This window comes from Polypterus senegalus, chromosome 1 (assembly GCF_016835505.1).
Source record: "Polypterus senegalus isolate Bchr_013 chromosome 1, ASM1683550v1, whole genome shotgun sequence".
Classification (NCBI taxonomy): domain Eukaryota; kingdom Metazoa; phylum Chordata; class Cladistia; order Polypteriformes; family Polypteridae; genus Polypterus; species Polypterus senegalus.
Genome location: NC_053154.1, coordinates 78,913,911 through 78,927,206, shown reverse-complemented (window position 1 = coordinate 78,927,206; position 13,296 = coordinate 78,913,911). Strand labels below are relative to the sequence as shown.

Genomic DNA, 13,296 nt, shown 5'->3' with positions numbered 1-13,296 from the left:
TTTTATTTCTTTTGGTGGCTGTCCCGTGTGTCTTAAATGCAGTTTGCTCAAGTTGCCAGGGTAATCCTTCCCATTGCTTAAGGAAGCGTGGCATCCAAGTTCATCACCCACTGGTAACTGCAGAAGTGGATTTAAATAGCTACGCAGCCTGGCATATCTACAAATAAAAAACAGTTTTGCTAAACCTGTCACGAATATTTATTTTTTTCTGAATTAATCTCTTTGCTTCCTCACTTTCATTTTGTCTTTCTGACCTCAACTTTCTCTTGCTTTTTGGTTTTGCTGTTTCAGCACTTTTTGCTCTCCTTGTTTTCACTCTTTTCTGTTTCATGTCTCTAGTAGTAGTTCCTTTTTATACACAGAAGCAATTTTAAGTTAATTATAAGTATGTTTATGGCCTTGTAGATTTTAAAAGTTATGTATCAGATAATTTACTATTTTAAGTAGTCTAAATAAACAGTGAAACAGTGAAAATGTCTTTTTGTGGCCACAGTAAAAACTAATATATGGGTCCACCAAAAAAATAGTTTATTAATACATCTCCATCTTAGTGATGAATATTATAGTGAAGGATTCCTGGAGGGTGTTTTAAAGATTGTTTTAAAGCTCAGTGAGAGCAAATGTAGTACAGAAGGAAAGTTGTATGCAGAGAAGCCAGTCTTGCATTGACTTCAAGCAGTGGGCCAGTATTATTCTTGGAACACATTTGTTAGGCCTGACAGTACTCTCCTCCAAACATCCAAACCTGAAGTTGGTAACAGCTTGCATGGGACACCATACAGAGCTATTTTTCTCTCCAGTACATTCAAGTCAATTGTTTCTTTTGTCTGGAATTGGTCTGACATGTTTGGTGAAAAGGTTTTCTGGAAAACTTGTATTTCTGTTTTAAGTATTGGAATAAATTCTCTTGTGCTCCTCAACAAAGGTTGGAAAGTGAAAGTAAAACAGGTGGCGGTGATGATGATTTCGTTCTTAAAAAAATAAATAAAAAAAATAAAAAGACAAGAAAAAAACACTGCACAGTACCTTGAATTTTTAGAACATTTTGTTTATATCCTAAAAATCAGCTTCCTCTCTCTCACCATTTCTTAGTCTTCTTTTCCTTTCTTATTCATAACAATTATTCTTCTTTCATATTGGCAGGAAGCCATGTCATGTTTGGTATTTGCTCAAAGGGGAACTGAATGACAACACAATCTCAAAATTCACAATACTGATTGTCGCCTTCTGATTTCACTTAGCACTATTGTAATTCAGATATTTTCTCTTGCTGCAGAAAATGGAGCATTGCACAAAGTTGTACTTTTGAAGAATGATGTTCACATCATTGAAGAGATCCAATTATTTAGCAAGCCACAAGCTGTGGAAAACCTTATTTTGTCTCCTAAAAAGGTAAGAAAGTCATTTTCATTTCCTTTCTAAATTTGTAAAATCATCCTCCATGTTTGCAATTTCATTATTTTCAGTAGATATAAATTAACAATAAAGTAGCTATGCAAGAGTCCTTTAACACATCAAAAGCTTTCATTAAGATGTATTTCACTGGTTTCAGGTAATTCTTTAATCCCATTCCTCTTTCTAAGTTTGTCTATAAACTAAAATATCTATGCCAGAGTAAGTTAATCTTCAGCTGTATTTTATAATAGCCTTATAATAAGTGTTATAGCTAAGCTAAAAATCTCTGGACTCCCTTAAGTCCGTATCCTTGAGCCAGACACTCAAATTCTACTTACTTTTCACCTATGCCTTTACAGGGACACACAACAGTAGTTACATCTTCAAATATAGCAACAGCACTGCAGTTTTTCAGCTAATTTGCCATAACAGTATAATTTGTTATCTACAGCCAACACGGTCAGCACTATTCAACTGGGATGAAGGTGGGACATTCAGATGAGGATAAACCATTGTGGGCACTAGTCTCCTCTACCCAGCACTTTTCTGACTAATATCTTATCGCTGAATAGCATATCAAAATAAAAATACCTTCACAAGCTGCTGTATTTTCTGTTTGTCAGAAACATGGCTGACAACAAATACACCAAACTTTGCACTCCAAGTACAGAAAATGCTTTTTTTTTATCTGACCCGGGGACAGGACTGAATTGCCAAAGAAGAGCAAAAGAGGTGGCATGTGTTTTAAGTTAAACAATACATTAAGGCCTAGTGTTAAAATCATCTCACAGAACTGATAAACCTGCTCTGGAGTGTTTAACAATAAAAATCTGTTTTACCTTCTGAGAGAGTTCTTCATCATGGATTATCTTAATTTTCAGAAATCTTTTGATAAAATTCCACATGAGAGACTGCTGAGAAAAGTGCAAAAAGTGGAAGTTCAAGTAGTAATTTGTAGTTGGGCACAACATCGATTTTAAACACAGGAAACAGAGTTATAGTGCGAGGAACTATAATCAGAATTTTATGATATTAAATTAGTATCCCTCAGGGACTGAGATATTAATATACAAAAATGATTTTGATAAGAATATAAGTAATAAGCTGGTGAAGTTTTCCAATAATACCAAACTAGGTGGAATGGTAGGAAATCTAGAATCAACTAAATCCTTACAAAAAGACCTGGACAGGCTTTAGCAGATTTGTGGAAATGAAATATAATGTAAGTAAAGGTAAGCATTACATGTAGAAAGTTAAAATGTTAGATATGAATACACTGGGAGAGGTTTGAAACTTGAAAGTATACCTTATGAGAAGAACCTAGGACTCATAGTGGATTTAACACTGACTACACTCAGATAGTGGACAGATGCCATTGAGAAGATTAATAGGGCATTAGATTACTGCATATAGCACTATGCACAAAGTACTAGTCAAATGTACTGATGAAACCTCATATGGAATACTGTGTGCAGTTCTGTTCTCCATGTTACAAAAACATAGAACTAGGGAAAACTAGTAGAGTGACTAAGCTGATTTCACTACCAGGTATGTGCTTTAAGAAAAGTTTTAACCTTTTCTGTTTAAGCAAACAAATTAAAAGTTGAAATAACTAAAAAATAATAACTAAAAGTTATTAAATGTCTTTCTCAGAGACACACCCTGAAAGGTTGTGTTCATACCCACCTTTCATTGATAGGGATCATGCGCAGGATAGGTTGTGGACCAACATGGACTGTGTAGCAAAAGGCATCCTGTGACATTCACAAAAAAGGATTTGCGCGTTCATAGTGTGAAAATTGCTCCATAGTTCTTTCTGGAATTTATAATAAAAATGCTCTGCATTCTCTCACTTAAACTAAGAATGAAGCATGTGCCTTCATCATATGTAACACAAAACGTTCCGTAGTCCAGGTATCTTTGCTTTTAAAAATGTATTAAAATTCAAGGTAAAAAAAGTTCACACATAACAAAGGGAATAATTGCATATCTCATACACATAAAAGGGTTCTTATGCTGTTAAAGCTTCAGTCATCTATATTTCTGTTTTGTTTCTTTAAGTTACTACATTACTACATGACTACTAAATTACTGTGGCCAAATACCATGTATAGTAACATAATTAGTTAGAAAACTGTATGACTCTATGCCTTTATGCAGACAATAATATTTTTGAACATATTTGACTATTCTGTCAGACTTGTAAAAAGATGGCAGAGTTGTGCCATATACCTGTAAACTTGGATGGGATAAGGCAGAACCTTTCATTACCAATTTATGTATTCTGTGCATAAAAATTCAAACTGAATATTTTATTTTAGCTAAATAAAAAGTTGTACAAGTCTAAAATTAATACTAAGAATGCTTTTTACACTCATTCAGTGACAATTTAGCAGAAGTTTTTATTCACACTGAGAACTATAGACACATGGGATTTAATACCAAGTAGCATGGTAGATGGTAGGACTTCTGGGACCTTCAATGCTTTGCTTGACATTAACTTGGAGAAATTAGATGAATAGAAGTGGCAAGCTTTCTTGGACTGAGTGGCCTGTTCTTTGTGCTGAGCAAGCTAAAATTTGCTTCCTGGAGGATTATTGACTGATTCTATGGATTTTAACAAATAAAATATAAGAAAGATCTAACACAAAAAATAATTTTTACACATTGATCCTTCTTACTTTTTATTAATTGAGATTGAAATGTGAAGAAAATATAAAAACAATGCTAAAATTCTGGAAAAAGTCAGAAGAAAAATTATAGAATAGTTCTACATCTGTAGATTGGAGAAGAGTTATGGATTTCTCAACATATGTTATTGCTAGTGTAGTCGTACTTAATACTTACAACCAAAGTCTGTTTTATTAATATCTACTTTGTCTTGCCCGGGTAAACTAAATGCTCTCAACATCCACTTTGATCTTGACACCAATGCCAAATTTGTGAGTTTGTGCAGTGCCAATTCAATTTTTTTAACAATATCTGGCAAGCAAATACTCCAAAGAAGTGTCAGATTGCATTTTAAAAACATGTAGCCACCAGTACCTTGTGTTTAGTAAGTACCTTCCTCATAAAATCTACAGTTTCCAGTTGTTTCATAAAGATCATAATTATCCTGGTACCAAAGAAAACAAAAGTAGACTGCCTCAATAGTTGCCCACCAGTAATACTAGCTCCCTATGCAAATTAAACTTTTGGTACAATAGTGTTGGGTTACATTAAATGCAATATTCAGGAGGGCTGGACTGTTATCTAATGAAAACTGCTATGATAGAGTTTATGGGCAATAGTTTAGCATTTAATATTGGTATTCCATCAACACACTTAAATATGGCATTTAGTGCTACTCTCTGCAGTTGCATTTTTTACCTATAGCTTACAAAATCTCAGCATAGCTCCAGTTTTACCAGCTGATTTGTTAATGACACTTAATAATAGACCTGATCACCAATACAGATTTCAGGACAGCAGTCTCTCCCTAAGTATCGGAAAAACCAAGATGCTTGTCATAGACTTGAGAAAGCTGGAAGCAGAGCATACACTTATCTTGATCAGTAGCTCAGTAGCATTATTTCTTGGTGTTGACATCACTGGTGACAACATATCTCATCTACTGTGGAGGAGACTCACCAATACCTTCTCTTCCATGGACATCAAATATTGTTTTAGTGGTATATGTGGATACACACATTTAAATGCTGGCTTAATTCTGTACTATTGCTGTTTTATTTGTGGTAAATGTTTGTTGAAAGATGCAAAGACCATTTCTGTTTTACTTGAGGCTTTAAAAATTGTGCTGTTTTACTGAGTAAACTAAATAAGATACACAAAATCAATGAGCCTATGATGGAGACCCAATGTAAAAGATGATACCCTGGGGCCTATTGGTGAATACCTATGATTGTTATTATGGTAACAGTTTATTTTCTTATTTGCAGAGAGCTGTCTTTGTGGGGTCCTCTGAAGGAATTTTCCAGGTTCCATTCTCAAACTGTGGTGTCTACCAAAGCTGCGGTGATTGTATTCTAGCTAGGGATCCATTCTGTGGTTGGGACAGCAGTCGTAATATATGCACAGAGACAGATTTGCATGAAAAGAGACTGTAAGTGTCTTTATTATTGCACAAAGTATGAACATTTTTTAGTTCTGTTCTGTAGCTATTGCAGCCTTCCTTTAGAATATTACTTAACAAAATGCGTTTAAAATTAATCTGTTTTTGTGATTAAATAACAAAAGACATTATCACTAAAGTAACATACTATATACAGAAAATGTAATATCTAACATGCTATATTTAACTTATACAAAAAATTATTAATAACATACAATAACAATAAATAACATTGGATTTTAAACAAAGCACACAATTAAACACCAAACAGTTTACAGTTCTATACAGGTCAGACTAATACTTATAGGCATTAACGAAGATCTTTCTTTAATTGTTTAGACAGCTTGTCACTTTCCCCAGTAACTCTACATATTTTTGTTTTCTTTTTTACACTAACCATTATTTAGTATTGTCCTCTGCTTGTAAAAGCAAGGCCACTGCAAATATATATACATAGGCAGGGATTTCTTATCCTGTTATTTCAATTACACCGAGGAACTTAAATATCTTTGGTCATTATGACACAGCAGTCTGCAGTAGACATTCTTTGCTCCTATAGGCCCAGATTCAAACTTAATCCTCAAAATGTCCTCAAATTATGACTCAATGCTGTTCAATGCAGGTCTTTTTAACACATTTGTGACTCCAGCTATTAGGTGCCCTGAACAACAAATTTTTCGCCCCAAAATAATTTTATATTAATTAAGCATCTTAATCTGTAGTGCTGATGATCCTACATTTAAGAACAGCTGGAAGGTTTTAATGGGTTGTGAGAAAACAAAGCAGTTTAAATAAAGTTCAATTAAAAATTAATTAAAGTCAATGATGGGCCAATCTGTCCGAAAGGACACACCAGTTTTCAAAATGTACAATAGCTGTATAAAAATATGCTAAACCCTTTCAAATTCTTGAGCTGAAAAGATGCCATTTAGGATGTTTGTATGTGAACAGCCCTTTAAATGAACTTTAAAATCCTATTTGAGTATATGGTAGGTCAGAGTTGACACATTGGACGTGACCGTGTTCAAAATAAACAGTTGTAAAAAAATGTGACATTTAGAAGCTTTTTTGTTTTTTGTAAAATTAGGATACTTTACTGAAATTCTTCACATTTTTGAGGTACTTTCAGGATGTTAGTTTAGGTGGTGCATAAACTATCTAACCTACGAGTAAATGCAGTTGAAAATTCATTAAAGCCAGGGGTGGGTCAAATTGACCAGAAAGACATGGCAAAGTCATTTTTTTAGAAGTAGTATAAATTATGTTTATATTTTGCTGTTCATTAAATTGACGAAATGCAGGAAAAGTCACAAAGTTTCATCATAAACAGATGAAATGAGGATGTTTTTATTGATTTCATACACAAAACTGGGTGATATTTGTCCTAATGATATTGTGTTTAAGAGCCACTTTCCCAAATCTGCTTGAGCTGCACAATGTTCTTTATTTTTTAGTGCACATCAAGTTTATAAATTCGGTGCATTAATTGCACAAAATGAGATCAGTACATGTTAGCTTGGGTCAGACACTGTGCATAACTATCGAATTAACATTTAGAGATATCTCAAAATGGATTTTAAGATATCTGGAAATGCATTTTAGATATCTCAAATTGACTTACAGATATCTAAAAATGCATCTATTTTAAGATATCTAAAAGCATTTTATGATATCTTAAATTTTCAAGATATCTTGAAATGATATGCTGTATTTTGAAATATCTGAAATGCATTTTAAGATATCTTTAATGCAATTGAGATATCACGTTCCTGTGCATTTTGAGATATGCAAATACATTTCGAGATATCTTAAAATAACTTCCTGTGCATTTCAAGATATCTCAAATACATTTTGAGATATCTCAAAATCACTTCCTGTAACATTTCCTATTCTTTCAATGGGACTTTGTCTATTTGAGATATCTCAAAATGAATTTGAGATATCTTGAAATACACAGATATCTTGAAATGTATTTGAGATATCTTGAAATGTGCAGGAAGTCATTTTAAGATATCTGAAAATGCATTTCATATCTCAAAATGAATTTGGGATATCTTAAAATGAGAAGGAAGTTATTTTGAGATATCTCGAAATATAATTTAGATATCTTAAAAAGCATTCAAGATATCTTGAAATTAATTTTTTTTCAGATATCTGAAATACATTTTTAGATATCTAAAATTAATTTCATGATATCTTAAAATGTCTTGCTCCATTTCAGATATCTAACAATGCATTTCAAGATACTTATCCCAGGAATCTCAAGCTCAATAGCATTTTCAGATATCTACAATACAATTTAAGATATCTCAAATACATTTCCAGATATCTTAAAACAGCTTCCTGTCCATTTTCAGATATCTCAAATACATTTCAAGATATCTTAAAATGACTTCCTGCACATTTCAAGATATCTCAAATACATTTTAAGATATCTTATAATAAAGCAGTAGTCCCATTGAAATAATAGGCAATTTTACAGGAAATGATTTTGAGATATCTTGAAATGCATTTAAGATATCTTAAAATGCATGAAAGGTCAATTTAAGATATCTGAAAATTCATTTGAGATATCCTGAAATGCAGACACAATTATTTTGAGATATCTGAAACTGTATTTGAGATATCTCAAAATGTATGCAGATATCTTAAAATGTAAAGGAGATTATTTTAAGATATCTCAAAGCGAGTTTCAGATATCTTAAAAGTAAATTACATTTTAAGATATCCAAAATTCATTTTGAGATATCTCTAGCTTGCCATACATAACTGGTTCTTGGCCCTAGGACATCTTAACATGGGTTCACACATTTACTGAATGCCTCTATTTCCTATGTAGATCTTTCTCCTCTGTTTTTAACTGTTTTTGTTGTCTCCCTTGCTGGGATTTCATTATATAATTATATTTGTATAAAATAATATACACAAGTTTAATATTACAATTTTATGTATACAGTAGATAGATAGATAGATAGATAGATAGATAGATAGATAGATAGATAGATAGATAGATAGATAGATAGATAATCCTCATGCATTATAATGAAATAGATTGAGCTGTAGTACATATAGTATTACTATACTGTACATTTCCTTGCCATGTCTATTGAGTCAATATGATCTTTAATTATTATGTTCAAATTTTAATATACATGCAGTCAGTTATACAAGTCCACAACAATCATTAAAATGTGATTTAATCAGGTTCAGAGTTGTTGAGTAAGATGTACAGTCATGGCCAAAAGATTTGAGAATGACACAAGTATTGGTTTTCATAAAATTTGCTGCTTCAGTGTTTTTAGATATTTTTGTCACATGTTTCTATGGTATACTGAACTATAATTGCAAGCATTTCAAAAGTTTCAAAGGCTGTTATTGACAATTAAATTAAGTTTATGCAAAGAGTCAATATTTGCAGTTTTGGCCCTTCTTTTTCAAGACCTCTGCAATTCACTCTGGCATGCTGTCAATCAACTACTGCACCAAATCGTGTCTGATGGCAGCCCATTGTTGCATAATCAATGATGTTGCAGGTTTTTGTTTGTCCACCCGTCTCTTGATGATTGACCACAAGTTCTCAGTGGGATTAAGGTCTGGGGAGTTTCCTGGCTATGGACACAAAATTTTGATGTTTTATTCCCAGAGCCACTTAGTTATCACTTTTGCCTTATGGAAAAGGCATTGTTCTTGGATGGTTAGGAGGAGTTACTCTTGGAAGATGCTTTGGTACCATTCTTTATTCTTGGCTGTGTTCTTAGGCAAAATTGTGAGTGAACCCACTCCCTTGGCTGAGAAGCAACCCCACACATGAAAGGTCTCAGGATGCTTTACTGTTGGCGTGACACAGGACTGATGGTAGCGCTCAACTTTTCTTCTCCGGACAATTTTGTTTTCAGATGCCCCAATCAATCGGAAAAGGGATTCATTAGTGAAAATGACTTTACCTTTTCTCTAATCTAACTCAATCAGCATGACAGAGTGATCTCTAGCCGTGTCCTCGTCACCTGCGTTAACAAGAGAATCACTGAAATGATGTCAGCAGGTCCTTTTGTGGCAGGGCTGAAATACAGTGGAAATGGGCTTGTTGGGATTAAGTTCATTTTCATGGCAAAAAAGCACTTTGCAATTAATTACAATTCATCTAATCATTTTTCATAGCATTCTGGAGTATATGCAAATTGCCATCATAAAAACTAAGGTAGCAAACTTTGTAAAAATTAACATTTGTGTCATTATCCTAACTTTTGCCTATGACTATATTTTGTGGTAGCTTTAAGTTCAAGATTTCTGAAATTAAATGAGGTTGATTTTTGTCTAAATTGGTACTTGATAAATATGCCCTTCTTTTTCCTTTTCATACAGTGTTCAAGATATTGAAAATGGGAATGCTTCCAAACACTGTATCACACCGATCATTAAACCCAGAATGAAACATATTTCTTCTCCAAAGAACAAAAATATGATAGGTATGTTTAAGCTCACATCATGAAGTTAGTATAAATGTTGTTAAAATAATTATTTTAGACATTGATTAGAGAATAAAAGGTATTATAAGACTAATTTTATATACAGTATTTGGGAATATCAATGTAAGATTGTCATCCCATGATTTTTGTGTAAACATAGCACTGATATTGAATGAAATAGCATTTTTAATGTACTTTTTAAGTCATCTTTTGTCTTTAGCGCATGGCACGAATATTTTTTACTATATATACTACAAACTTTAGAGGTACTCCTTTGCATTAGTTGTGCTGTTGAGATCTCAAACTGAACAAAATTAGTTTTTTTCGTGCTGAACTGACTTTTAAATAGCTCATCCATTTTTATTACAATTTAATGAAACTCTATAAATACATTATTTACCCTTTGCATTTTTGTGTACTGTACTCTATGGATTTATTTTCTTCTGTTTTCTTTAAAATGTAACTCTTAATTTGGTTATAGCATTTGCATTCTAATTAGTCAATTCTCAGAAGCATTATATTAGCTCTTAAATCCAAGGATCTGCCTCTTTAACTTGCAGTAAGAATTATTTTAGTTTCAATTTTTACATGAATTTATAATTACATTTTAAATATTTCATTTCAATTACAGTTTCATTTTTGTTTATTTTAGTTTTTTTAAGTTATTCCTATGGTAGTTTTTCATTTTTCACAAGTTCCAAGTTTTTCTTTATGTTTTCAGGGGAAAAAATTTTGTAACTAAATCTGGAATATAGGTAATCTTTTTTAGAAATGTAATTACTATAATCACAGAGCATCATATTACATTAATAAGAGCATATAAAAAATAAAACCAAAACCTATTATTTGTCTGATCACTGCTAAAAATCAATTTTTATAGGCTGTAAACAAATATAATAGATAGATAGATAGATAGATAGATAGATAGATAGATAGATAGATAGATAGATAGATACTTTACCTGTTCAGCTGTGAGGTACAACATTTTGGAAAGTTGAAACAAACTGTAGTGAACTAGAGCCCAGCAACATCAGGTGCAAGGCAAAAGTCTGAATTAAGCAGGTGAAGTATATACATGAAAGAGTGGAATTAAACAGAATTAAATACCATTTCTAATTACTTTGCTTGTTTTACAACACTAAAGAGCAATCATACGTGTAAGATTATGTGTGGTCAATCATATGCCAATCAGGAACACTGATTGTTTTTTTATTTATGAAAATTAATTTGCTACCTACTAGATTTTATGTATGATCTAATCTACTTTACCAAAAAACAAATATATTTTAGTGTGAATGACTGATCGTATGGAATCCTTAAACTAACACCCGATTGGAGGCTGTCCAAATAGGGTAAATTGCTTAATTGCAATATTTTTACTACCAAGGTTTCTCTTCTTTCTCAAAACAGAATTTTTGTTGATTGTATTTATGCTTGCTCCATTATCCATTATGAGTCTCAAACTTTCGTATTTTAGAATTCACTACATATACAGTAAAATTCATTGCACATGTGTTTAACGTTCATCTATTTTTGTGATTGAATTAAAAACATGTGTTTAATTTGTTAATGCTGTGCAAATTGTTACCTTACATGGCTCTTTGCTTTTTCAATGTAGTGATAAAACAAACCATTAATTATTGCAAGGCTTTTGTTTTAAAGGTATTGCACACAATGATTTTGAATATATGCTTTCTGTCATTATTATTTATTTAAAGAAGAAAAGTCTTTAACAGAGCACAATCCATTGAAAAAGAAAACTCAACAATTTGCTCTAAACACAATACATGAAACTCAGCACTCAACCCCATCTGATTCAAAAACCTATGTGACAAGACAGCCCCATATAAAGTGGTTTATCTGATAGAAACAACAAATAAAATGAAAAGGTTTATCACAGGCCCTACGTGCTTACTTTACAACTACATTAACTGAATTTTTGGCAAATTCTGAAAACTTGCTGAACTGTCCAGTCTCATCTCATCTTCTGTCACTTCTTTTCCTAGTGAGCTGAACTGTCACTCAGAGAAAATTGATTTTACCCAATTTGACACAGTATAGAACATCACTTTCCCATAGAGAAGTGTTTCCTAAATTCTGGATTGTGGACATGTCTGTGATGCTTTGCCACATAATTCTGTGATGAAATTAACCAAGTCTGCTGTCTATTTATTGTACTATTTCTGGCAGTGCAGCACTTGAAACAATGCTGTTGATGTACCACCTGTGGCTCTAAAATATAATGAGTATCCAGTGAAACAATCAGACTGAGAAGAATGATAGCAATGACACATATAAGAAAGGGGGAGAGAGGAGGAAATGATAGACAAGCTTGCGAGGTGAGGGCACTGTGGAACTAGTTTGAAATGTCGAAATGAAAATAGCAGTTGAGGCACAAGGATTTGATCATTTACAGAGCTTTGTAAGGGTTGAGTCAATAGAGTGAGGGTATATGTAGTGCCATAGCCGTGTTTTACACTGAATGAAGTTTCAGTAGTCATGGACAACTGGTTGGTTCCTCATTATGTGTTTGGCTTCCTGTCAATCATTAAATCTAAATATGCAACTGTGGTGCAAAGAGGACTTTGTATTAAGTTTAATATGTGTTGGTAATGGAAGAATTAATTCTTGTCATATTATTTTAAAGTAGTTTGAAAAAAATCATTCTACTGGTAGAGTGAAAGATATGTTTGTTAGACCACTGAGAACTGCAAGAACATCAGAAAATATTAAAAGGGTGAGACAAGGAGTAGACATTCAACACAGTGTTAGATAGATAGATAGATAGATAGATAGATAGATAGATAGATAGATAGATAGATAGATAGATAGATAGATAGATAGATAGATAGATAGATAGATAGATACTTTATTAATCCCAAGGGGAAATCACATAATCCAGCAGCAGTATACTGAATCAAAGAAACAATATTAAATTAAATAGTAAAAAAAAAAAAAAAAGATGTTAGCATTTACTACCCCAGGTGAAATTGAAGAGTCACATAGTGTGGGGGAGGAACGATCTCCTCAGTCTGTCAGTGGAGCAAGACAGTGACAAAAGTCTGTCACTAAAGCTACTCCTCTGCCTGGAAATGACACTGTTCAGTGGATGCAGTGGATTATTCATGATTGACAGGAGTTTGCTTAATGCCCGTCACTCTGCCACAGATGTTAAACTGTCCAACTTTACTCCTACAGTAGAGCCTGCCTTCTTAACAAGTTTGTCCAGGCGTGAGGTGTTTTTCATCTTTATGCTGCCACCCCAGCACACCACCGCGTAGAAGAGGGCACTCGCCACAACCGTCTGGTAGAACATCTGCAGCA

The 13,296-nt window shown here is 33.0% G+C and overlaps 1 protein-coding gene across 2 annotated transcripts in view; it reads left to right on the top strand.

The window, feature by feature from the left end:
• The window catches only part of LOC120527719 (semaphorin-4A-like), a 129,151-nt gene that overhangs the window by 106,756 nt on the left and 9,099 nt on the right, over positions 1–13,296 (top strand). For both annotated transcript variants that reach the window (XM_039751477.1, XM_039751470.1), the window contains exons 12-14: positions 1,277–1,392; positions 5,334–5,497; positions 9,869–9,972. In XM_039751477.1, the coding sequence (XP_039607411.1) occupies positions 1,277–1,392; positions 5,334–5,497; positions 9,869–9,972 (384 nt within the window). The remainder of the gene's footprint in view (positions 1–1,276; positions 1,393–5,333; positions 5,498–9,868; positions 9,973–13,296) is intronic.